Source organism: Corapipo altera, unplaced genomic scaffold (assembly GCF_003945725.1).
Source record: "Corapipo altera isolate COAL_440 unplaced genomic scaffold, ASM394572v1 94, whole genome shotgun sequence".
Classification (NCBI taxonomy): Eukaryota; Metazoa; Chordata; class Aves; order Passeriformes; family Pipridae; genus Corapipo; species Corapipo altera.
In genome coordinates this window covers 2,765,178-2,793,169 of record NW_020884950.1, presented here as the reverse complement: position 1 = coordinate 2,793,169, position 27,992 = coordinate 2,765,178, and the positions used below count along the sequence as shown (strand labels likewise).

Here is a 27,992-nt window from a genome sequence, read left to right as displayed (position 1 = left end):
GAGACACAGTTACACATCTTTCCTACTGTATGTTACAAGTTTATTTGTGCAAAAATACAGTCAGTCATCAAGACTTCACCTTTGCTGAGAACTGAACACAATTCCAGTGATATACAAGCATGGAAAGAGGTACTGTTGTAATTGGAGCAAATACACCATAACTGTTGTTGAGCCAACCAAGTGGTTCAATACACTTTGAGATACTGTTCTCAAGTGATTTAGACAACCTGTATTTAATTACTGTACCTCAAGAGAACCAACAAAATGATACCTAAAAGGAAAGCTGGGAGCAGAATAATGAAGTTTACAACTGCACTAACTCAAAGGAACATTAAAAAATGGTTTAGGCTTTCCTAATGCCAGTATTTCTTTCAAGCACAGGGAGATGAAGTTTTACCAACCTTTAAAATTGTATTTCAAAGTAACTTTAAAACAAATAGATGAAGAAAAGAAAGAAAAAACAACTAAAACTTTCAGAGCTCCATCCTGTGGGTCCATCACTTAATAAAAAAAGCACTGCACCACCCCCAAAATAATACATATGGACAAAAAGGCATTGCTGAATCCCTCGGCCCCACTAAAATCTTTCTGTAGCTCCTACATCACTGAGAAAAAGTTTTCAAACAATTCCTCTCCTCTGTGCAACCATGTTTTAACAGAACCACATTGGACACTCGTAGCGTTGTTCCAAGCAGCTATTTTTTGGTCTTAACAAATCTACCTGCTTCTTGCACAAGTGTTTCAACATCCTCATTGTCTTTTTCTTCTGAACTTGGTTCCCAGTCCGAGTCCTCATCAGTAGCTTCACACTCCTCTTCCTCATCATCTATAAAGCTGTCATTGAGGTCATACTCATTGGTTTCCTCATCCTTGGCACTGTCTTTCTCCACAGCCCTTTTTCCTGTAGGGACAAAAATGTCATGTATTCCTGAATCATATGTGCAGAACTCAAGAGCCCTCCCAGAGCCCACCAAGTCTCTCTCCTCAAGAGGAGAAGGAATCACCTAAACACATCTATCTTCTGATTTACTTCCATGGTTACTTTGATCCTAGATCAAAGACGACTTCTTCATCCATCCACATATACTTAGGGCTACTTTATACTTTCAGTTTTTGGAATCTGATATGGCTTTTAATTCCTACTCATTTCTTTCCTGAGCTTCAGGTGAGAGAAGAGTGTCTTTTATATTACTTGCCTCCTATGTTCTCCATTTGGATCCATGCTGGATAGTCTGTGCTTCCTTTCTGAACATGGGTTAAGGAAACAACAAGTGCTGAACACTTTCCTGAGCTGGGGGCAGCCTACCTGTGTCCCAGTTCAGTCTGTTATATCTCACTGCTTTCCAGTCTGCTTCCCATCCACCTGCTTCACAACTTACATTTTGTCATCAAATTGCCTTCTGCCTTCACAGCTTTTCACAATAGTCTTTATTGGCAGGAATCATACTTGGAAACCTCTCCTTAGAAGAAATGGATGCCATTCACAGCATGCTCCAAAACTTTCTTATAGTTTGTCTTGCAGCAGTCTTTGCATTGTGTGAACGTGTTGGCACACAATCATGTCACACCTCTGAGATAAAGCCTCCAATTTTTGCATTCTTATCAAGAGATAACCTCTCAATGATATAGGGACAGATAACTTATCTGTTGAGCAGTTATCATCAGCTTTCAAATGAAACTATGAACATGTATTTTTTTCTCAGCTACAGACCCCAGTCCAAATCCTCACATTTATATTAACCATAAGTACTTTCCAGCAAACTCTTAAAGCTTTAGGTCAGAGTTTCAGGCACTCAAGCTGTGCATGGCAAACAACCACCACCACTGGCACCTTGTGTAGTCAGACCACAGCCTCTCTCAATTACACTTTTTTATTACTGGGAATGCTACTGTTCCAGAATTATTTTCCTTTTATTGCTTGCTAGTTTATTGTTTAACAGACTTCAGTGGAAATTAATCATGGCCATGTCAGCCCATACCAGTAGAATTTCTTGTAAGATTCATCACAGACTATAGTTCTGCAGAATGAGCTATGGCTTCAAGGGGAGGGGCCAAAATAAAGATGCTGAATGCAATAAGAACAAAATCCCACTACTCAGACTAAGCTTATGAGAATAATAAGCCCAAGAGCTGCTTAGCAAAGAAAAGCTCTTTTTCACTTTCACACCACTGTGGGGACATTTTACAAGAGAAACAGGAATTCTGGCACAATACTTATGACTTCTGTATTTTTCCTATAAATGCAGGACTAGCATACTATGTTCTCCCTCCCTGTACACCCATGCTTTTGGATTTCAGCAGGGAACAATGCACTTCCTTCCATGCCTTCCCCATCCACCTCTTTCCATTGCAGTTTAATCAGCACCACAGTCCCCAACACTGCTCATTAAGCTCAATTCTGCCTCTTCCCCAGTGCTGTATTTATAAAGATGACCTTTAAACTTTCTCTGAAAGTATCTCCTTCACTTAGGGAGAAAAAGCTTGCTGACCACTCCTCCCAAAGAGTTCTATTTGGAAGTGAGCTGATCAGCTTGCTAGAAAACCTACAAAGAAGTGTGTAGGAGAATCCTGCATATTCCATGGTCACAGCAGGTCATTCATCTCAGTAGCAACAACACAATGAGGTCATTCAGTTGTGACAATTTAATGACAGCACAACTCTTGACTTTTTTTTTCTTCCTCCCTCACAATTACTCCCCCAGTCATTTGCCTCAGACTATTTCTCGGAACATTCTCTGCAGGCAATTCGTAAACCCTCTGGTAGCAATTAGACTAAAAATGTTAAAACCCAAACATGTCAAATGTCACGTAGAGCCTCTTCTCTTGGCTGGTGGAGTTTAAATACACATGTAGGGAAATTAATCCTGCTGTGCTTAACGGTGCAGTTGTGCCAAACAGCACAAAATAAAGGTTAATGAAGCCCTGACTGTTTGTGTGACCCTGCTTGGTACAGCTGCCTCAGGTGTGAACCTGCCGAGCACTACACTTTATACAAGTGTTGCCCTCAAGAGAGCTAAGTGAGCCACTCAACATGATATTTAAAAATTTTTAAAAACACAGTAAATATGAACAGCACTTTAATGAATTAATTCCCTTCTTTCCCCTGTGCATGGAATATCAAGTCTTCCCCGGTTCTTACTTGGTGACAAGAGTTGAATTTGACAGATTTAGACTTTTAGATATGCACACAGCCCAGCCTGTTTCATTCCAAAATCTTCATCACTCACTGCTCTTACACTGCTGCCAACAGCTCTGACCACTCTGTAACACATTTATACAAGGGACCTCTGATCAAGATGGGGCTGGTACTTGTATCACAGGATGCACCAAAGCACACAGGTAACAAATATACACCTTGGAGTATTCTGGTGCACAAATACAACCATAGCAAGCATTTGGTGAGAGCCAAAGTTCACACTTTGGATAAGGAATTGGTATGGGAACGAAATTTCTCAGCAGGAAGTTTAAAACAACCTCCTGCACCCACCCACGACAGAAATGAAGGCCAAACCACTTTGCCTAGAAAACTAACTACATCTATTTGCACTTTTATTTATTTTCTCTAGAAGGCAGATCTCATTTGAGGAATTCTTTAGGAAATGCCCAGCCACACCTTGGTGATCTCAAGGAAGACAAGCCAGTTCCCACTCCCACTCAACATGCAGCAGTTCCACACCTTCCTGTCTTGCTCAGGCCAGTGAAAGCAAAGACTGCAGAGCATCACACTTTCAGACTGCTCTTTAAAGTCCACTTTTAAATTATTTTAGAAAGAATAAGAAGCTTCACATTTAGAAGCTGAGACACAAAAGAATCCTGGAAGCAGCCCTAAAGAGTATTTAAAACTAGAGTCTGTGCATCCACAACATATAAACTTCTTTCACTTTAGTCCTAACAAGCCAGTATTTACCCTGAAATATCAATACCTAATTGTAAGAAAAGTTCATGTTCACATGCACAGATTATCACTTGAAAGTTATTTCAAAGTCAATGGAATGCAGAAGGAATATCTACATGTTTCAGAAGTAATCAATCTTTATGGGAAAACCTTAACTAGGTTTGTATGAAATATTGGATTCTTTTCATCCTACTATGGCCCCTGTGTAAGAAAGGAAGAATTGATTTAGCCACATGTGTCTCTCCTTAAAAAGCTTGTTTGTTTGCTTGCCTGCTTCCAGGGAAGTACAGAGATAATTATCCAGAAAGCCTGGCACGAATTCAATTGAAGCAGTATTACTTGTGAAAAAACAAGAAGGGTTTTTACTAAAATAAATAACAACTACTTTCTCCTCAGGTAAGTATTAGCAAGCATCTATAGTACTACTAAATGCCATAAAACCCACAGCAGACCAGCTGTGCCCCATGCTGATATGCCCATACATAACTCTAGAACACACTCACCATTTCTTGAAGTTCGTTGTCGGGTTCCTCTTTCAGTTCCTAAAGAAAGGGAAGTTTTTAGTCAGGACAGAGTGAACCCTAACATAAGGGTTATGCCATTAAACAAATCCTGCAATGGTTGTGCTGCACTTACAAGTATAAAAGCTACTCTGCTGCCCAAAACCAGCAGAGTTGGGTTGTCTTGAATCAAGACAATGATTCCCTTGAATCATTCCCAAGAGATTATCCAGACGAACTGTTCTCAATGTTATGACCCCTGCCATCTGTAGACAAATGTCACCAACAAAGGTTGGGGGTTTTTAAGAAGAAAACTGGAGTATTTAAAAGCAGTTATATATTTTACACTATTGTGGAACTGCAGTTCCTTCCTTAGTAATGTCACAGTAAAATACATTATCATTACAATTCCATAACTGCTCTGCTCTAAACTACTGTTTATTGCATTGGGATTTCATGTGGAAAAAAACCCCAGATTCAATAATCTAGAAAAAGCACAAAAAAATGTGAAGTATCTTTTTCAATTATTTAAGAACAGACAAAATGTAAACAGCACATTCCCCTGTGTTTTTCAACAAGCCAAGTTGCTGGAATATGAAAAGACTACAGAGTGTTAGAATAGGAACTCAAATTCAGTTTTAGGCCTCAAGAGAACATATATGCAAAAATTAGTTCTCACAGTAAGAAAATCACTGGTCACCCCTCAAAAAAAAAATACAGAAAGATTATAGATATGGTTGCGATGTTTGGTTTAGAGCATCAAAAAACTTTAAAATTGTAACTTGTCCGAAGAAAAAAATCCCAGGAAAAAAATAATTCAGATACAGAGTAAGATGTAAATTTTATTCTCAAAGTAGATTAAAGCATTTTATTACAACTTTTGGGTATCCTCACTGGGTTTGGGTTTTTTTTTTTCCCCTCACACTTTGAGCAGTATTGAACAAGTTAGTTTACCTGGAGGTGCAGTGTGCTTGTATTCCAGCTTGTGCTGAGGGTTCTTCCTGCAAAGAAGAAAATAGTAAAAGCTTGATTCATCACCTTGTTCCACACTTAACAAGTCCAGAATTCCCTGGTATTTTATGGATAATTTTCAAGGCATAGCATTTAGATCAGTTGATTATGCTCCCTTCAAGTAGTGGCCAACAGAGGAGGACAACAAAAATAACATGAAAAAACCTTCAAATTATATCTGTTGCTTTATCAAAAGAATTATCAGTTTCATGGGTGCCTCATTTCCTCTACACCCAAAGAATGAAGCAAATATTAAGAAATTACCAACTAATACAGAACAGAGGTTGTCTTATCTGGAAGGAGAGACAGTTTAGGGTTTAGATAAAGCATCCATTGTAGTCCTGAAAAGCACGTTGGCAATTTCATTACTGATATAAACCTACATTGCTCAGCCTGAGATGAAAAGTCTCATAGAAGTTTATAAGAGAAACATTTTTTTTGCATTAGCTGAATAGAACCATGGCTTTTTCTTAACAGCTGCCCTTGTTTTGTTAAATTCCATGGAGAACATGCTCTTCAGGATCACCACACTTTCCAAGAGAAAAGGTTTCTCTGCAGGAAGAATCTTTATTAACAGCAGTCCTTAGTTTCAACATGGCTCCACAGAAGTCTTATTGCCTCAAAACATATCTTTTTATCCATTGTGGCAATTCCACAGCAGTGAAACTCTCCTAAATAAAAGTGTAAAACCTAGATACTGAAAAACAAATAGAATAAAACAGTATTTTGAGGAAAATCAACAGTGCTTAAAAGAAAACAGCAGTCAGCCATAAACTGGTGTTTATTGTTACCTCAACTATGCTTTCTAACAACTCAAATACAGATTAAAATAGTTTTTGTACAAAATCTCGACAAACACTTTATCAAAATTTAAACTAAAAGTTACATATCAGGAAGAACACCAGGTAACAATAAATTATATATAAACAATAGATTTATATTAAAGAACAGTATACTGAATGCTGAAAAGAGAAGAAGTGTTGACCGTCAAGTCACTGAATAGGTTCCAAGAGTCAAGTTTTCATTTGCCAGCTGAAATTACTAACAAAGCAGTGATTTTTACTGTGTCACTATGCAAAATATGCACAGTCTCAAGTGCTTTAAAGGTAGCAGTCTGACCACGGTACATTTCAGAAGGCTACAGTCAAAGTTCAAGACCAAGAATTATTCTCATTATTCTACTGTCATTTTGCAACTGCAGAGGAGAACATTTTTAACCTGTAAACAAGAAGAGCCACTTTGTGCAGTGTTTCTCACCTATAACAAGCTGTTCCATATGGACACTCAGGCCGGTTGTCGTTGTTATCCTGAGATATCATCTCCATGTCATGATAGTCGTCATCATTAGGGTGACTGAACTGCTGGAAGTGAATAGGATTCTTCCTGCAAAAGACAAATATACACAGAAATCTGATTGTTCTGCTTCAACACAAGAAGCAAAGACAAGAAAGCTGTTACTGAATCAGTAACAGCTCGTTTTTCTGTGATTACGTGAAGAGGAGCTTTTAATGTTTAACCTGATGCAGACCGTAGCACCTGCTTTCAGGATAACAGAAGAAAAGTTTTGTCTCAGCTGCAACAGAGGTCAAAATAAGAATTTTCCTATTTGCCATCAGCTTTAAGTTTCAAACCTCCAGCACATACACAATAGGTTTTATTAGAACAACAGATCACTACCCTGACATGAAGTTGCACCATAAGATGCAACAACCGCACGTGTAGTTGAGTCACACCAACGTTAGTGATGAGAGCACATGACCAGCATCCACAATTTCCTGCTCTACAGCACTTGAATCCCAGGTGAGCAAGTAGGGAACACAAACACATGCATCACTGAAAGAACATTCCTGCTGCTTCCATGCAATAAATTTCCACACACCACACAGGACAAGGCAGCCATAAACAGCATCACTTATAGAAGAGTTTTTCTTTCATAGAACTGCTGTAAGTGATGTTAAAAAGAACACAGAAAAACATGTTATAACTTCAGGAGAAATTCATGTGACAGATCAAAACATGCTACAAAAAAATACATCAAAATGAACATACTGGTACAAAAAGCAAATCTACCCTTTCCCCATGATTTCTTTTAGAGATGCTTTTTTTTTCCGAGCATAATCTTTAAAAGCAAGAAATGTGAGACATTTTAATAATTTTTTTTCCAAAAGATATCCACAAAAGACTTCAGTGATTTCCAAAATCATTCCCAGAGTAGTTTGTTTGTGATCTCAAAGATCCAGTATCCCTTGGATCTACTTCCATAGCTGGCAGGCTTCTCGTCCTAGTCTTTTCTGTTATTCTGCAAACTGTAGGGTAAATAAAATAATGCTTCACTAGAAACCACTGATAGGTTGTATTTACCAATCTTTTATTCCACAAGTTCTCATGAAACATTACTTCTTATGCCAAATTCAGACTGGCTGCCTACTTCTTTTCCCATTTAAAAATAAATGGGATGAAACCAACTCATTTTAGAGCCTATTTGCTTTGTTTTCTCAATGAACAGAGCTAACAAACTAGCAATAATAGCAAGAATTCTCAGTCATTTGAAACACAATTCATCTTCTCCAAAGGATACAGCAGCAACTAATGTTCTTTGAAATAATTTTAATCTGCATTCCTACAAGACACGTAGCTTCGCGGTCTCCAAGGAAAGAAGGCCTTGTAGCTGTCAATTAGCCAATTTACTGTATTTTAGGAGATATTCTTTTTCCTTTCAAAAATTTACTTCAAGACCTACACCAAACAGCCCTTATTGGAGGAGAGGAAAAAAAAAGAAGTAAGGGAAGAGCAACAAAAAGGTCGTGATGCACAAGACCTCGTTACCAGGCTTCAGGAGACTTTGGGCCAGTGGATGGTGCTCCTCAAATTACACATTTTCTGTGAAGCACCTTGAACATGTCCCACCGCAGAGGCTCAGGACTAGCAGAAACATCATATTTTATCTTACCTTTACCTGGATAATTTGTACTTATTCTACTTCTCTGTGTAGTGCAACAATAGCCAGCAAAATAAATGGAAGCAGAAAAGTGCATAGGTGATATTAAGCAAATATTTTCCCTTCTTGCAAAAAACCCATAAGGTTTCTTCCTTAAAAGTTTTGTTTGAGGTTTTTTTTATCATTTAGTTTTAGACATAAGATATTTGAGTTACAAGAGCACGTTACCACACTGTAAGCTGCACAAAGTTAAGTTTCATAACAAAGTCTCACTGCACAGGGATTTGTTATTCTTTTGATCAAACCAAAACTACTAGGCCTTACTTGCACAAAAAGCAACCAATCAGAAACCTATTTTAAGAATAAAGTTTTATGACCATTGCCTTCATATAAACATACTGAGTACACAGTAACTGCAGCTTTGCTTTCACAGAAGCTCTGAATTTTTATCCTCACACTTCATGATGCAGGAAACTACGCAAACAAAAACTATGCAAATAAAACTTAAAAACTTCTTCACCATCAATGCAATCAACGCAAGCAGAAGTTGGGAAGTATTGCTCAGTGAAATATTTAAGACAGTTATTCATCTATGCAGCCACCAAAAGCAACTTTAAAAGCTTTTTCTAAAGCAACTTTGACCACTGTGCAGAATCCCTGACTCCTCATAATCCCATGCAGAAGACCCACAGCCATCTCAAGGGCTTATTTTCTCAGCTACTGGAAAAAACTGGTAGTGAAAATGTAATTTATTACCAGCACTACTAAGAAGGTTGTAGAATTCAAGCCTGCAGTTATGCCACAACTACACATTAGATGTTTCTAAGTTCTAAATTTTAAGTCTTATTAGAAGACAGGACTCAAAAAAAAAAAAAAAAAAAGAAAAAAAAAAAGACAGATGCAGGTCTTTAGCTACCACACTTACAAGCTTAAGGTAAAAGGAAAAATACTTTTATAAACAAACAAATAGCAAAGTATTTAGAAGAACAGACAAATCCAAAGGTTGATTGACCACCTTCTGCTTTGACAGGTACAGGAGAGATTTATACACGCCCATTCTGCAGAGAACCGTATCCCAGGCTATGGCAAAAGGAATTGTGAACAAAATTTGTAAGTTCCAATGTGAGAACAAAGTTCAGGTCTCCTGTACCTTTTCTATGTGGCCTTCGAAAAAGAGAGTGGTGGTGGATTTACTTTTATTTTTAATTTCCTATTCTTCTAACTTCAGAAAAACAAGCAACAGACAACAAAAAGAGCACACAACAGTTTTCAGAGGGTGAGTTCCTTGACAACAAATATAGGCAGCTACAACACGTACAGAGCACTTTGTGTCTCAGTGGTAACAGCAGTTCCTTTCAGTTTGGTAAAGCTTCAGGCCAGCTCAGAAAGAGAATATGACACTGCAGGAAGGTGACAAGAAGATTCCCTGGGGGGAGAGGTTCCATCAAGCTTGGTTCTTTCAAAACCAGTGATTTCAAATTCATAAATGAAGAAACTAAACTATGGGCTACAAAATTATTTCCTAAATGTTTAAGACAGGTATAAAAGATATCTAATCAAATTAATAGATTTAATTCTTAATCTGTGCTCTAACACAGCTCTGCACCAATGCACAAACAGCTACTTGGGGGCCTTGAATTAAAAGCAAATACAAAGACAGACAACAAAGCACATTTCTATTACTGCAAACAGGCAGGTTCAGTCTCATGACATTTCCTGAAGATCAAAGCTGACATTTTAGATACTCCCTATTTACAAATTTCTTTGACTAAGTAGGATTAATATGTGTTATTTCTGAACATTCTTTTTTTCTTATAAAGCAATACTTTCCAAAAGTATTGCTGTCAAATGTTTTACAATCAAGAGGAGAAACCAAGAATCAATGTGCACATGTAGATTCCTACTCTCTATTACCTGTACCTAAGATTTGCCTTCCTAAAGATTAGGAATATTTCAGCATATCAGAGCATTAAATCACCTTAATACCCACACAGGGGAAAACTTGTCTAAGCAAAATTAAATGTAGTTGGAGCAAAATAGAGGCTGCATTGTAGTACTGAATCGCCTAATGAAATTAGACTGAATTGTCTAATTAAACATGTTTTCATCATAATCGTTAAGGGAAAAAATGAGATACATGAAAACTGAAGTCACAGGACTCCCTGTTTCCCGGATTAACCGTATCTTTTGTGTTTACAATGCACATGAGTTTATCTAGGGCTCAAAACTTTGTCCTAAATTTAGTTTTTAGGTCACTGGGCATTTTCTAGTCTAAAGAGCACGTCAGATTTCCATCTTCCCTTCAGTATAAGAACATAGGACACCACAGATCTTTTCTGGGTAGAAATAACTAGCAGAAGGCCAGGTACCCAGCACTGGTGTTCTGGAATTTCGCTGGAACATTTGTATGACAAATCCTCCACTGTGAATTGAGAAGATATGAGTGGGAGAGAAAAAGAGGGAAAACCCCCAATTGTTGCAATATTTCCAAAGTCACTGACCAGTTAAGGGTTAACCTGGAGTTCCTAAGTATGCCTTGTTCTGGGTTAAAAAAAGCCTTAAAAAAAAAGCATAGAAAGGCAAAGTTATAATAAAAGAAATTCTTGATTATTTAGGGGTGACAAATAGTAAGTATTTTAAACACTCAGATCACAAAGCAGGCAGCAAATAAAAAAAAAATAAAAAACTCCTTCAATAAATACAGTCATCTTTCATATAAGTCTCACCTGATAATAAAATAGGCCTACAGGGTCTATGTTGGGCATTTCAACCTTTTACATCTCCTCTCCCTGCTGGTTCCTGGTACTGTACACACAGGTCTTTTATTTCTTTTTAAAATAGACCTTTGTCTCTTACTTCCTACAACACTTCATCTTTTAATTGCTGAAGTACTTCATCCCTTGTTTGGGCTATATTAGCAGTTAGCAAGACATCTTGGCTCCTCCTTTTACCCTTCTAAAACTATTGTTCTGCCATTTGTTTCTCATCAGCCCCCTGTTCACCAAAAGATCTTTTTTCAATTAACACTTGTAATGAGTTTACAGTTTTCTCTTCCACAGAGAAATGATACTAATACATTACTTCTAAATAGTAAGCTAGCCCAAGCTAGTTTTAATTTTGCTTTACCTGTAACAGGCACTTCCATACATGCAAGGTGTCCTCTTGTGCTGGATCTTTTTGGAGCTTTCTGAAGCATCTGCACTTCTGGTTGAATCAGAAATCTCAGTCTCGCAATCCGTATTTGCATCAGGCTCAAGAATCCCTTCCTGGGCACCACAATTTTGGGAAGTCCCGCCCCAGTGAGCTTGTTGGCTTGTAGAACCAGTACTCTGTTCTTTGTTTTCTGTTTTCTCAATTCTATGGTCTTTACTGGAGGTTTGACCTACTCTTTTAGAACATCTGCTATGCGGTTGCCTATCGTTTTTTTCCAGAGAACTTCCGAGGTTTTTTGTTCCAGTCTTGCCATTTCCTTCCATATCTCTTGTGGTATTCTCAAGAGGAAATCCAGATGTATTCTGTGGAACAAGGTTACATTTTGAAGGACTTGAAAATTTACACTCCAGAATTCAAAGCTTTAAAAGTCAAACTGTGCCTCGTCATTCCTGCTTTCAAAATCAGAGAACCATAGAACAGTCCAGGTTGGAAAGGACCTCGAAAGATCATCTGGTCCAGCCTTTAAAATCTTCTAATCCACTTTCCAAGCTCAAGTTCACTGCTAAATAGAGCTGCTGAATGAAAGGCTGGAGTTAAGAAAACAACACACAACAAACTTTAAAGAAAACTTATCCTAAAGCTCCAATTTTTTACCTCAGTTCCCTCACAACACGAGCTCCTCTCTCACCACCTCAGTTTATGAACAGTCCAAGGACTTTAATTTGAATTAACTTCCAATCAAAAGTAGTCCTCTTGAAAAAATTAATGGGCATTATATAGAGAAAGATATAGTAGACTCTAGAAGAATGTACACTCCTACAGTAGAATCAATTTTAGTCTGTTAAGTACCAAGATATATGGAATATATATATATATTTATCCATATATGGCAGATATATGGGAATTCATGATACACACCTTGAGCTTAAACCCACCCTGATACATCTTAAATGCTTCAGATCGTGACTAAATCATAAAACAGTCTGTCATAGATACCATCAGAGAAATAGTTCAGCTTTGACACATACTGCATTTTAAATTTTGGAACAAATGTACATTTAAAATGAGAGATGTGTTGTTTGGAAAAAGAACACAAGACAAGAACACTATCCTGACAACTGAGACATTACCTGGAAGCATATCTACATTGAAGGCTGAACTACTGTGATACATCACAGAACTGTTCTAAGATCTCTGCTCTCTACAGGTTATTATCCAAGTTTCCCCTCCAGTAAATCTATACTTAGTTTACACAGATGTGTTTGGACAGAGCTTGAAAAATCAGACGGTGGTTTCTTGTTTGATTTTGTTCCTTTCAATGCAAGCCTCATAAAATTTTATCCAAAACCAGAGACAATTACTTTTGAACAGCAATGTGATTAAGAAAGGGCAAAGTCAGCATTAATATCAGATGATCCTGACAGCAGCACATTTAGTAACTCAACTCAGAGACAAAGATAACTCTCAAAATAAGGGTCAGCAAACAGCTGCAGCTTAGGAAATCAGCCTTCCTTTGCAAAGGGAGGCACAAATTACCCTAATTTGCCGCTCCCACTTGTGACTCTCTACTACATCCATTGCCTGTATTGTACTTAAAGAGACTAAACACAATTATTAGGATCAGCTACACACCAGGCCGTGATCCAGGAAAAAAAAAGCCACCCGCACTCCAGCACTGGGATAACACGGATGGGCCCTCAGCGCTCTCTGGCGGCTGCTGCTGCTTACAACAACTTTCCCTACAGAACCTTTTCTCAATCGCCTTAAATAGGACAGCAGGACTGTGATTTGGGCTTTGATATCAAAATTACCGTCTTTCAGAGCTCTCCATGATTATTAATTTCGCTTGCCCTAACCCATTAGTTCTCCTGCAAAGTTACAAACACAATTTCTTACACTGCGCTTGAGACTGAAATGATTTATGAAATTATTAGGTGAAAATAAGTAAGGCTTCCTACTTAAAAATCGAAAAATGGAATAATTAATTATGTAGTCACTCACCTTATAATCTGACAAAGAGAAAATAGCACAGCAGCTGTTATTAATACACCTAAGTGTATTAATAAGCTCACCACTTGGAACACTTTCCCAGATTGACCACTGTTACACCAAAACTACTCTGAAGGGTTTGCTCTCCATGAGCAGTTCATCTCAATTAGCTTTGAGATTTAATTAAAAAAAACTAAAATCAAAACCCCAATCCTTTTCAGTGTCAAAATCATACCAAATAATACTGCCTTAAGTGTTTCATCAGATCCTGGAACAGATCCACGCAATTCTAATGCTAGGCATTAATAACACCTCCCCAGGTTTTTCACTTAGGGGATACAAGTGAGAGCCTCAGATTGCTCTCACCAGCATATGCTTTGTTTTTCTTTGGCAATGATGCTTCTCTTTTCCTCACTTGGAAGTTGTTGTCAGTAAGGATTTGGCTGCCTGTACACTGCTGTGAGGTCACACAGACAGTGACCAGCTGCACTGCAGGGTCTGTTCACTCACTGCCACAAATCGTTTGGGATTTCAGGTTACGGGGCTGTTTTTTTTGCCCTTTCCTTTTTTTGACTCAGATTTTGAGACAGTGGCATAAGCACACTCCATGCTACCCTTCCTTTGAAACACAGCAGCTGTTGAGCCACACGTCATCATTATCTGACCATAAAACTTCACCTACTAGAATGGCAATAGCCCGGGCAAAGCCCATCACCTATCCCCTCATGGTTCTCAGGAAAAGAAACCATACACACCAAGCCACTCCTAGGACTTGTGCTTTGGACCATGTCTTCCTGCCTCTTGCTGCAAAGCTCAAAGTCTAGTATTTCTGTGGAACATTTTGGGTGCGATTCCCAGATTCCGAGGAGGAAATGCAGAAAACCAAGTCACTGAGGGTTTCTGTGATCCTTGCTACAGAGCTGCCCAATGGACTGGTATTTCAAAACAGCAAACCATAAGCAGAATGCACAGAATGACCCTTCAACATGACATTGCCAACTACATTCTCATTTTTTTGCAATACCATAGCTCTTCCTTGAGCCAAAAAGTTACCTGAGATGAAGGAATAGGGATGGAAAAGCAGCTCCTTTTCCCTTGATCTTGCTCTTCACCTTCAAAGTCCTCTACAGGTTCTCCAGAAGCTAATCTTTTTTTCTGTTGCACATTTACTTCTGATTTCAATGACTCCATGACACTCTCTCCCCTTCTGTGGCCTTTTTTCTTTCTGTGATCTAAAAAAAAAAAAATAAAATAAAAGGGTACTTTTGGAATGCAACTTTTTCAGTGAAATCCTGACCACATTAGAAATCTATAGCTACATCGAAGCAGGACACGGGGCAAATGGCATTAGAAACAGCAGCAGTTGTGCCTGTTTCAACAACACATTTTACACTTACCGCTTATAGGAGTAAAAAGTATGTTTGAGAATGAAACAGACGCTTGAGGGGGAATTTGGAGGAAAACAGTAACTACGTGGCAAAGGATATTCTGGAGCAAATGTATCAGTATGAGTGATAATAACTCACTTTACACCACAGAGGTTTAAGGATGGTTTACCACAGACCTCTGGTGTCACTGTCCCTTCAGACCACCCGTTTATACAGGCAGACATTAATTAGGGCACAGCAAAATCAGAGTGAGCCCATTTCCCTGGGCAACCACATTGTGGCTGATCATTTCATCGGCCAATAACCAACACAGAAAAAGACAGTGAACTAAAGTTCTGTCTCTCTGAAAAAGTTCACATCTCAGGAAACCTCAAGATCTCTGTACTGAAGCAGTATTTTCTGGATATACAGCTGGGAGAGACCCAGGGCCACCCTCCTGATTTTGCTATAGCTTCATCTGCTGCAAAACACACTCAGAAGGAAGATACTTGATGCCATTTTAAAAGACTCCAAAAACTCTCTTCCTTCAAAAAAATGTGCCAGAGTGATGTGTATGAAGCAAGGAATTTTCCCAAATTTTAATGTCTGATTTCAAACCCACAGATCAGTGCTACCTTTCTAGGTAGAAGACAGAAAGGCATAAAAGGGCAGCTTTTTGGATTTCCTCTCTACCTTTCTACATTCCCATCCAAAATCACCCTAAAAAGATGCAAACCAATTCATAGTTTTAAGAAAATATTTTTGATTTGCAGAAGAGATTGGCTGTGCTATCAAAGCATCCCATTCTAAGCTGGAAAGACCTCATCTAATAACTTTTTTAACAGTTCCAACAGAGTGTGTATGTAACCCCCAGCTCCCTCAAGGTCAGGCCTTCAGATACCTCTCACCCACACAGCTCCAAATCTCAATAGCAGCAGAATCACAGCATCCAGTCTTTGTAAAAAACATTACATTCACACATATAACAAATGTTATAGTGCTTGTAGAGAAAAAAAACGAACCAAACAAACTCCACTCCCCCAAAAATACAAAACAAAACCACAAAACATAAGAAAACAATCACACCAGCACAGGACTCAACATAACCAGCTGAAGTCCTCTGGTACATGCAATTTTTATATCTGAAGGAACAAGCCAGTGAGGAACAGTCTAGATTTGGAACAGGGAAAAAAGAAAAAAAAATCAAAACATAAATTTTCTTTTGCTTCTTATAATTTTCTCCAAACTAGCATTTTAGGAAAGGAATAGGCAGAGGTGTGGATGACACATAAGTGAGGTGTTTAAAGCCACAGTTGCCCAGGTCAGTGCACACAGACACCTGTATTTACTACAGGAGAGAAGACACTGCACGAAGCACTCCAGTTGGGCTGCTTGGGCATCAAGAACCAAATCCACCACAGCATCCCAGCAGAAACAGCAGCTGGAAAGAGAGACACTAAAGCAGAGCTGCTGCACACAGAGGAGTGGACACTCACCAGCCACAGTTCATAGCTTTGGACTGATTAACAAAGGAAACTCAGCTGTTCACACCCAAATCATCTCATACCTCCCCACTGAAGGAGAAGCAGGGTGGGTGGGGTGTGCTGCCTTCAGCACAGAGAAGGACAGAAATGCCAGAGGAGCTTTGCCAAGTCATTTTCCTCCTCTTCTCTCCCTTCTTTAGTCCTCCAGTTCCACCAATTGAAGTCATCAGGGCAATAAATGCCGTGAAGTAAGTTTGTCTACTGGTAGCTTAAGAAGTTCCTAGAACCGAAGTTGGACATGCTACAAAATTTTCTTGAGGTTTCGCCAGTGCAGCACCCTTGTGTGTCCTGCTGACAGTGACTGAACACAGCAGCAGCAGTTCAGTAATTTCCTTTTCCTGGAAGAACAGGAAGTAATGCAACACTATTTTAACCTCATCATGTTAAGAAAGTATTATACTGTGAACAATTGCTCCTCCAAGCAAGTAACTTTGGACTAAATGATCAAGTTTGATTCATTCACGGCTAAAAAACTAACACTCAGCACCACCCAAAAAAACACCTACTTTAAAATCTGTGAAATTAGAATCTAAATTTAGAAGGGCAAAACATCACCAACTTAAGTGTGGAGAAGGATTGGAATTAAAGGTACAGAAATTACTTAGAATTTACACATGAAATAGACAACTTTATAGGAAAGGGCTACAGAATATCCGATGTTCAGATGTCCAAAGGGAGTTTATTATCTGGCATTAAAAAAAAAAAAAGAACAGAAAGAAAATCAACTGATGAGAAAAAGTTCTATTGCACCTGTAGGACTGATGACAAAGGAGACAACATAAGTTGCTCTCCATCAGCTGCCCTGTACAAAGGATGGAAAGAAGTAACAAATCAACACTTTCAACCACCATCATTGTAATGGAAGAAAATTACATCAAAGCACAGAAATGCATATTGGGATGCAATTGTACCACACTGCAAACCTACCTGCTGTCATTACAGGCTCAGACACCCTCTGCACCAGGAGATCTCCTTCCAGCATCCAAGATGGAAGCACTCTCTTTCTTTGAATAGATTTTGACTGTTCACTGTCATTATCCTCAGAAAGAGGAACCTGAAACAATATTCGCCTTTAATATTTAAAAGGTACTGTTTAGTACCTTTATCCAGTTACAAAAGAGGGGAGGAAACTAGATCACAGTTTGTACACAGTTGCAGCCTGGGTGACCACTTACTTTTTTTTTATAGTTCCTACTCATCATAAAAACAAAATCTATAGAAACCCTCTTGCAGTAGAAAATCCCCTCTCCTTAGACCTTTGGAATAAATATCTAAAAGGCTACAAACTGAAAATTTCATAGAAGAGTTTCACCAGCACCTTGCTCTAGAGTTTCCACACACAGACATAAGAGAAAGCAGGTTTAACAAATGCCTCTTTATCCAAAAAAACCCAAACAATACAAACAAAAACCCCACAAACAGAAAAGTCTTGCTAAGAATTGTAGGAATGTTAGTTGCATTCCTGAAATTCCCTTCTCCAGAATGCAACCAGACTCTAAATCCTGTCTGCAAAAACAATGTAAATACATCAGTCACATTCATTATTTACTGAAAGCAGCACTATCACATTGAACCTCCACTTACAGACAGACAAGTGTCCACCCCAGGGATCTCAGCTACAGCAAAGGCTGACACTTCATTTGTTGTGTGCAGTTGTTACCTGCTGTACCCCAATATTGACCAGTGTGTTGCTTTAGCACTGGATACACAACAGATGGTGTTTAACAAAAATCCCACCAGCTCCCCACACTATTAATCAGACTGTCTGAAAACCACTGGACTTGGCAGTGTTCAAAAAAAAAAAAGACAAAAGATGCTCACTTTGAAAATTGTTTTACTGGACAGCCAGAGAAACACTGGGGAGTTGTTTATCCATGTGTTTGTATGGATCTTGACAACACAACTCCATCCCAGCTGACAATCCAAATGAAACAGGCTGCCAGGACACTACAAACAGATATTACTTATAGCCAGTCCAAGACACCCACAGTCCAACTCCAGGCTCTCTTCTCTCCTCTTTCAGAGGCTTTTGGGCTGGTTGGAACAGTCATTCATTCCCCCAGGTCTTCACAGGTACTCAGGGGCAGTTACTGATATGGACCATAGAGCAGAACTGGACTTTGTTCTGTAGTACTCAGCTCCAGCATCGAGTCCAAAACACTCCTGTAACACATTTATGTACTTGCACAGCACACAGTCCCAACCAATAAAGCAACAAATGTTGAGTAATCAATTTTGACTGCAGTAATTTACCTCTCAGGGGGGGAAAAAAGGGTATAGAAAGTACAACACCTTTGTAATTTTCAACACACACAAATAATGAATTTCATTAAAAAATTAGGTACCCACCAGATGTCTAGAGGCAGCATCATAATTTCTCATTTTTGCAGCTCCCTGTACCTCAGAGCTGGAACATGATGGTTCCATTAACAATGGAATACAGGACATGTCAACAGCATAAACAGTTGGTGCTTCTTCTGCAAGAGCCTCCTGAGTTTTTTCTGACAAAGCAAAATATATTTTAGGTACTCACACATCACAAATATAAACGTGCATTTTTGACTCAAACACAAAAGTTGGTCTGTATGTTTGTCACTAATAAATGCACTTTGAAACTGAACATCAACATCCTATTACACCAACTTACAGAGGAAATAAACACATCTTTCTTTTACCTCACACCTAAAATATTTTGAACAAAAGACTCTCTTACCACTGCTGGCCCCACTGCTGTGGTGTTTTGGGGTTTAAGTACAGAATTTACACTGGTCACTTCTATGACAAAACTTGGAGAAAGCTGAAATTACAGCTCAGAATTTGCTTTACTGTAAATCTGTGCAATTCCCCAAACTCTGGTTCTACACTAAATGTCAGGTAATGATTTTAAGATCTGGTTTTCAGGGTCAGATGCTCAATTAATCCAGCACCTTCTGGCAAGTTCTTACTACAGGCTACAAGTCTGCAGCTCTCAGGTGCCACCAGCTTACTTGGATGCTGGTTTCAAAAGCCCAGTTCAGAGCCACCACACCCAAAATGCTTTTTAAGTTGTGAAAATGCACCCAAACTGCAATTGTTTTTCCTTCAAGACTTTGCCTTCCACTCCTCAATTCACTGGCACAAAGCATCAGGGAAAACCAAGTCTTAACTGCTGCTGTATTCTCTGCACAGCCACGCTGGGGAGTCACTGCCACCTGTTCCTCAGCTCTCTGCTGTCCAGGGAAGGCACCAGCTGAACTTTCTCTTCATTGCCTCATGAAGAGAAGCGTGAGAGGCCAAGAGAAGACAGGCCAGGCTCTGCTCCAAGGGCTGCTCGGGAGGTTTTGGCTCTCCAGGGGCTCACAAAATCACTGAAAGGGTCAGGATGGAAGGGACCACAGTGGGTCATCTGGTCCAACCCCCCTGCTCAAGCAGTGTCATCCCAGATGACGGGCACATGGCACAGGATTGCATCCAGACAGTCCTGGAATACCTTCAGTGAGGGAGACTCCACAACCTCTCTGGGAAACCTGTTCCACTCATACAGTAAAGATGAACTCACACCGTGAGTTCTTCCTCACTTTCAGGTGGAACTTCCTGCGCATCAGTTTCCGCTCGTTGCCTCTTGTACTATCGCTCTGCGCCACCGAGTAGAGCCCGGCTCCATCCTCTTGGCACCCTCCCCTACATATATTTACACGCATTAATGAGGTCCCCTCCCAGCCGTCTCTTCTCGAGGCTGAACAGCCCCAGCTCCCTCATCCCTTCACCCTAAGAGAGATGCCCCATTCCCCCAGCCATCCTCGCTGCTCTCCGCTGGTCCCGAGCGCCCCCCGCCACGGACGCGACGGTGCCCCGAGCCCGGACACGGTGCTGCCTCTCTAAACCCCAGCGGACACGACCCACCCTGGCCCTGCGAGGGGGTGTCGCTACCTCGGCCCCGGGGCTCCGCGGGGCCGGCACGGGGATGGGGACGGGGACGGGGCCGATCCCGATAGGAGCCGCCGCCGCCTCCTGATGACGCGCGGCCGCCCCGTGACGCGGCGAGGCGCCGGCTCCGCGGGCCCGAAACCGCGGAGATTCGCCCCCAAAGAGGCGAGCCAGTACCCTCCCCACCCGGACGGCAGGGACATGGCAAGTGGACACCCAGCCCCGGGCGCTGCCGCCCACGGCCGCCCCAACACACCGCGACAGCGGCCGCGGTGACACCGCCCCGCCCCGGTGCCGCGGGGATGGACGCGGAGAGCGCCGGCGGCCGAGAGAGCGCTGCAGGAGCGGGACCGGGAGGAGGAGGAGGACAGGGGGACTTCGTGTCCGCCCTCCCTCCCGAGGTGAGCTCCCGGATTTTCGGCGGTCTGGACGTGGAGAGCCTGTGCCACGCGTCCGCGGCGTGCAAGGGCTGGCACCGCGTCATCGAGGGCAACGAGCGGCTGTGGCGGCACCACTGCCTGGCCGTGCGGGCCGTCTGCCGGCGAGAGATCGACTGCGACCGCGGGAACGGCTACTCCTGGAAGGTAAATCCCACCTCGGGGACACGGCGAGGCTTCCAGCGTGGGCGGTGGGACTGTGGAAGGAAATGACATCGGCGCGTCTCGCCCCATCCCAGGGTGATGGGGGCAGCGCTGTGGTGACAGCGCGGCTCCGTAGCCGGACAGCTGGTAAAATGAACTGAGAAGGAAGGCAAGGCTGTTCTTTTTCCTACTCAGGCTGGCCTTTTTCCTGCCTGGGCTGTCCTTTTTCTTGCCCCGGACGGCACCTGTCACATCCCGGTTTTTCCTCACCCTTCCCTGCACAGACTCAGCGCTGACCCTCGTCCCAGCAAAGCCGTAACAAGGGACAAAGCCCATGCAGACAGGGCTGGGAGGGAGAAGATAACATAACCCCGGCTAAGCAGTGTGTGCTCTCTGGTTGTATTTCGTGGGAATAGGTGTGCTAGTTATGAATGGCTTCCTGGAAAATCATCCTGGATAGCTCTGCCTCGATACAACTTGAGTGACACGCATCCAGGAGAAAAAAAAATTTGGGGTATAGAAAAGAAAACAAGCAGGAGCTTTTAAAGGCTGTTTTGAAAACCTCCCCTAACACAGTGCCAGTTACAGGTAGTCTGAGGAGTTAGGGGCAGGTTCAGCTCCAGAACATACTGGAGGATTTCTCACTGTTGAATCCAGCCTGGAAGCTGAGGTAGATCAGGAAAGGATCTGGTAACAGGTTCCACGGGGTACTCCGGGCCAGGCGATTCCCCCACCCTCAACTGAGCTGGTGTGTTTAAGAGCAGGGGGCAGTGAAAGGGTGAAAAGAGAGAGAAGCAGCCACAAAAGAAACCAAGGAAGCCACAGTTCTGGGCTCTGACATTTCAGTAGAGTTGCTGCACTGTGAGGTAGTGGTTGCCGTTTTGGTGTACAGATCTTGATACTCTTGCACAGCAATTTCTGAAACTCCCTGCACTGATTGTCTGTTTTATCTGGAGGAGATTTGAAATAGAAGCAACAAACACACCAAGTCAGCATTTTCTTGCAATAAAAGGTTGACGGAAGAGAAGAATCCAGCCAGCCTCCAGAGGTAAAGGTCACAGATAACCTAAACAGGAAGTGAAAGGTGTCTCTTTTAAAGAGTAAGATGAGTTCCTGGTTTAGGTTTTTCATCTCGACCATCAAAGAATTGAGGCAGGAATTGATTTTCCACCCAACTTTGAACAGAAAAGTTGGAAGTAGATCAAGGTCTGCTTCTTGGCAGCACTGCACCTTCCTGGGCTTAGTGTCTAGAGATCCAAAGGCACATTCCAAATCCTTTTTCTAGCCTTACTCTTCCAAGGCAAAACTTACTTGTATTGAATGCTGCTTAAATTGTTTCATTTCCAAGATCTGAGCAATTTGTTTTTCCACCAGATCACATTATTGAGGAACTACTGGAAAAGCAAAGTGAAGCAAGAATGGCTGAGTGGGAAATACAGCAACATTCCTTCGCAACACAGCTTGCCAGAGAAAAGTATGTATCCCATGGACGTCGACACATGGGGAGAAATCTTGGAAGCAGAACTTGAAAGATGAGAAACCAGTGCTGATTCTTGCAACTCAAAAACCTTTTGCCAATGACACACAAACTGTTTGGCAGTTGTAGAACTGATTTTGAGTGATTTTGAACTGATGATGAACTGATGATGAACATTTCTCAAAAGAAGTTATGGGTGTCTTTTTTTTTAATTTGCACTTTATCATATTAATTTTATGTAAAATTCTAAATAAGACTAATGTTCAGTTGTAATTTATATTTATAAATTTAATGCTTTGCTGTATTGTCAAAAATATTTTTATTTGTACTTTCAATTTGCACTTTTTCTTTTGGAAGAGATGACTTTTATTTAAAAAAAGGAAGGTATGTTTGACTTGAAGTATCCTACTAGCAGCACATGAGAACCCACAAAGGAACTCTGGGTTACCTCAGTATCAGCTGAACATTCCCAGTGACCATCTCAAGGGACAAAGTCCTCAGAAGGATCTCTGAACTTGCACCCCAGTTTTTGGCACCAACTTGAAAAACTGCTGCTGGTAAAAGAGGATGTACCTGTCACGTTATCTAATATAAAAGTGACCACAAATTCAACTTATTACAATTCTCTTTGAGTATCATCTTTCCCTACCTTTTTGCACTAAAGTAACTGAGGAAAATGCTGGGAAGGTCTCTGTTGCTCAAGGTATTCCTGCAAAATTCAATCGCCAGTGTGGCACCAATTTCCTATAGGAAGACTTCTACCATGGTTATGAAACTTGGTTATTTAACCCTTGCAGAATATCTGGTGAAAATATCTAGTATGTTTACTCCCGTTTATTGCAGGTGTCCGGGCTCACAGGCTGTTTGTTGTAGGTGCTCATATCTACAGACCAAGCAAAAGACATAACAGCCAGGTAAAACAGGTAGCTCTAAAATGCTTCCAAGAACAGAATGCTGCCTGATCCTTTTTCTAGTTTAGAACATTCAACAGATTTCCTCAAAACTGATCCATGTCCCTCAGCTTCCTGCATGTTTCCCATTGGAACAGGTCTTCAGTAAATAAGCACTGGTACCTTTTCTGAATCATGAGTAACATATTTGAGAGCTTTCTCATCAACAGCAATGCATAACATGATGCAACTATTGGATAATGTTTTTTACACAGCTTTTGCAATCTATTCTTTGGAGATACGTGTTAGTTCTAGGAGCAGGACCCCATTGCACTGGGTTTTAAAGATCTCCTTTTAGTGCCAAAAGAGTTGATGCTGTTCTTGTGGGACAGTTACTGCATTAGCCAAAATGGATGCAGTACCCAAAATTCACTGAAGCTTTCGCTGTCACCCTCCTACCAAACATGACTGAGGTGTAACTCAGAGTAAAGATCGATTGCTAAGTATAGGTGTGATGCAAAGCTCAGTGAATTGCCAGCATTGCTTCCTCTATTATTAGCTATTCTGCTCTAAGATTATATCTAGTTAGCTCAAATTAAAAAAGAAAAAAACACACCAAAACCCACACCCAGGCACATCAGTTTTTCAACAAAGCTGCTGCCTTGCTCCCTGCTAACAGCATTTTCACCCCAACTTTAAGAGCACTAGAAGTGAAAAAAGTGCATATGAATTCATAAAGAAAATAACACTAGCAGTACATTTTCACCACCTCAAAAGTACCAAATTTTTTTAGTCATAAGAGAGTGCATTATAAGGGGTCTAGTCCCTCACCCTTCTCACCCAGCCTCCTGTGTTGCCTTCAGTCTCTAACTCCCAGACATTTATCCCCTATTCCTGCTCCTTTCATGCTCCTCAGCTGTCAGTTCTCATATATATTCCCTCAGGATACAGGTTTTAAATAGAATAATTATTCTGGCATAAATCCTACCACAGTTATTTCACTGTACACTTAGCTGTAGCTTCTCCCCCTTCTCATATGAGCGTAGGAACCCGCAGTGTCTGTTGTACCTCTACCTCTGTTCAGATCAGGTGGCTGTGCCTCTTTAAACACAAGCAATTAAACATTTGGCTATGCAATTAGACAAGGTCTGGATCTTTAAACCTGCGGTAACAGTGTTGTAAGTTTCCCATGGAAAATCTATTACTGAAAAAAAACCCGCAAGTGTTTACGTACAAATTCTCATAAAAACAAAGGTTATTTCCCCTCCCCACTTTGACTCTTTCCTTTAAGGGTTTTAATTCCCCCTGGAGATGTCATTACATCAATTCCTCTCTACCCCTGCACCACCTACTCAGCCTCTCTGCTCCTCTGCAGGATGGATGTGTCCTCTTCCCTTTAAAGACACCCCAGCAGCATCCATTGCTCCAGACAGTGGCACTCCCTACACCAGCAGGTTTGGGCTCAGCTCTTTCCCTTCCTACCTGCCATCACCAGCCACTGAAATGCCAGCAATAGGAAGATTGTAGCAGTGCCTAAATTAGCACTCAGACGTGGGTATCCTTCCCTAGAGAGCGTCCTCACCCCACCTGCACCCCAGGGCACACACCAGCTGCCCTCACACCTCAGTGGCTGGTGAAACCTTTTTTCCGCTCCAGTGCCCATCTCTTACCCACATTTTTGAGGAAGTGGAAAGTCCTACTTTAGCAAACCCCACGGACCTTCTCACTGCATTGACACGCCACTTCTATCCTCCCACTCAGACCCCATCAGCTGCAGGAAGGTCTCTGAGGCATCCATTGCCCAGGGTTCCCATCAGCCACCCGACCTTCCTGCTTCCCCAGCTTTTCTAGGACAGAGAGGCCCTTTGGAGAAAGCACGTGAAGCTTGTGTGGTGCAGAACAAATAGCAGATGTCCTCTTCCCACACACCCCAACTGTGCAACATGGGCTTAAACCAGCCAGGATTCTGTGGGGAAAATAGGTTTCCCTGCTGCACAGAATGTCCTGAGCTGCTGCACGCAGCTGGACGTCAAGAAGGCCAACGCTGAAGTTCAACATGAGGTCAGTATTTTATTTCTGCATCTCCAAAACCACCTGTGTTATAACCTTCTTTGCAACTACTCAGTATTGCAGTGCTCTATTTCTGAAACAAGGAGCCACAGTGTGGCTTTATTTCATCACAGTGCAGGATGTGGCTTTGGGCCATTGCCATAAAAAACTAAATGAAAAAGCAAGCATGAGATATTTAATCACCACGGACTTTTCTTCATTAGACCACTCAAATTTCAAGGGTAATTTTCTCAAGTGTTTGTGCCAATAGGCAGATACATGCAGATAGGTATATCCCTATCCTGGTCATCTTTGGAAGGTTCCAAGTAACAAAGTTATTGCAACTGAAGACAGAATAGTTGGGCTCAGGACTGGGATCAGCTGCTTCAGCTCACCAGGGCTGACAGAAGGCAAGAAAAGCATACAGCTGGGAGGATTTGGGCGGTGGGGGAGGGTTTTTTATTTTCTCTCCAAATGAACTTGGGTTGAGGCATATCAGATTCCCAAGAGCGTGCTGACACTTTGCAGTTGTTTTTCACCATATCGCTCATTCAGGAAAGTCTGTCTCAAAAACCACAGAAGAATTCACCTGCTGCACTTAATACCACAAGTCAGCAGCAGCTTCTGATCAGCAGAACACTCAGAATTAGGGGTTGGGGGCAGGTTCAGGCCTCAGTGCTAAGGGCAAGACCTACTTCTGCTATACTGGTAAACCAAAAAACCCAAGCTACAGCTGTGGGTAGAAAGGGAAGAAGGAGAGAGATGATGGTCAGCAAACTCAGAGATCCCACAGGATCTACCAGAATGAAACCCGAGAGGGCAATTCAATGTATGGCCATAGTGAGCTGCAGCCTCCCCTAATTCCTCAGAATCACCCTGTCCAACACCACCACCCGTGTCCAGCAACTGTGGATTTACAAAGCCAGATGGGAATAAAAAACCAGCCTGCTAGAGCATGCAAATTAGGTACAACATTAGCTTTTTTTGACCCACATTTAAAAATGTTGTGAGCACAGCACATGCTCATTTTGATGCACTGTCCTTAACAGGCAGAGGAGCTGCTGTGTGCCAATACAGAGTGTAACTGCACAGGCTGTTTTGTTGCTGAGACACCAGACACTTCAAGCTGTACACAAAGGCTTCTCCAGATGCCACAGGACACTAGTGGCCATGAGATAATGTATTAGCCATAGCACTAAACATTGCTTTTAAACATCTTGGTGGTGTCAGAAATGAAAAACGAAAGACCCTAAAATGCTGCCAGCTGCCTATGGGAGGATTCAACTTGAAGACTGAATTGAAAGTTGAGCAAGTCGGGAACAGAGAGAAAACTTCCAGCAAAAAAACCAGTCACCTTAAGCCTTTAATCATTATAGGAGGAAAAAAGAAAAATTGAAAAAGGCAAAATGATTTTTTACAGCAGTATCTTACAGCTGATAAGTGAGATATAACAGTACTCCATGAGAAGTTTACTCATCTGTTCAATTGAAGGAATATTTTCAATAGCTTCTACTACTTTTCTGTCACAATGCTAGAGAACGAGAGCACTGAACAAATGTAGCTAGGAGATCCTAACACCTAGATTTCACCAGATACAGGATGCAGTATTTGACAGCATAGCCAATAATAGAAACGTGTCTGAGGTTTCCTTTAGCGTGGCTGACCAAGTTAAATCAGCTTTTCTAATGCACCTTTATTTTTGAACACCCTAGTCTGTATTTTATCACTAAATTAGACTGCTCTTTAAAGTCGTTCCAACATGCAACTCGTCAACATATGTACTTAGAGATAACAACACTGGGGACTGCCCAAATAGGGAGATTATAACGACACCCAATACACATAAAGGAGCCCCACACGTAAGCATGAGGAGATGAGAACAGGTTTTTGCTGTTCTAAGGGGTAACTAAAGATCACACAGTACATTGTAGCCATTCTAAAATGTCACTAGGCATTTATGTTTACTTATCTGAAATCCACTTTATGAAGCCTAATAAGCAGAGACAGAAGCTCTCTTTTAGGATGTTTAGGTCGAAATAGTTTTAGGCGTGCGGAAGGAGGAGAAAGGTGAAATTGAAAATGTAACTTGGGAAAGAAAGCCTTCCTTTAAGCAAAAATATTAATTAAACAGGAAAAAAAAGCCCAAATCACAAACTAACCTTATTTTACAACTTATATACCAAAATGATGAAATAGTTCCTTTTATTAATCAGAAGCCTGCATAAGGGGGTTATAAGTCTGATATAAACAACTCTTCCTGTTATTCAAAAATACCTCATAATGTTAATTTTGTTACTGTACTTTAACCATCATATACTTGGGAAACACAGCAATTTAAGGCTTCAAAAGCAGGACACCTACATACACATACACCAGAAGCAGTGAAGGACAACAGTGGTTTCTTGGTTTTCTTTTGATATGCTTTGCTGCTTAAGGAAGGATTTTCATGCTTTTCCTTTTTATGCGGAAGAAGGCACATGAAAAGACTGATAATACATTGATTTATATAATTGATACTCTATTAGTCTGCAATAGGTTGTTCTACAATATTTGATAAAGAGAAAGGGGCTAATGACAACACTATAAAAGTTCTCAATGCCCTTTTGACATCTGAGTCTGAGGACAGAGGAAGATTGGGGTGTCTAGTTGTTTGGGGGTTTTTAATGACACTAGTCAATCCCCAGTTCCTTCT

The 27,992-nt window shown here is 41.1% G+C and overlaps 1 protein-coding gene across 3 annotated transcripts; it reads right to left on the bottom strand.

Moving 5' to 3' along the window:
* Window positions 1-18: 18 nt before the first annotated feature.
* On the bottom strand, window positions 19-21,144 carry APLF (aprataxin and PNKP like factor). Of its 3 annotated transcripts, none has more exons than XM_027663057.1 (9): window positions 20,899-21,144; window positions 18,747-18,898; window positions 17,325-17,451; window positions 14,540-14,718; window positions 11,471-11,859; window positions 6,664-6,789; window positions 5,350-5,396; window positions 4,399-4,437; window positions 19-901 (listed from the first exon to the last, which is right to left on the bottom strand). In XM_027663057.1, the coding sequence occupies exons 1-9, from the start codon at window positions 20,972-20,974 to the stop codon at window positions 696-698; spliced, it is 1,341 nt and encodes a 446-aa protein (XP_027518858.1). In that variant the 5' UTR covers window positions 20,975-21,144; the 3' UTR covers window positions 19-695. The 3 variants fall into 3 exon arrangements, with proteins under 3 accessions (XP_027518858.1, XP_027518860.1, XP_027518859.1); XM_027663059.1 differs by lacking the exon at window positions 20,899-21,144 and adding an exon at window positions 20,280-20,738; XM_027663058.1 differs by lacking the exon at window positions 20,899-21,144 and adding an exon at window positions 20,307-20,384.
* Between the last annotated feature and the right edge of the window lie 6,848 nt (window positions 21,145-27,992).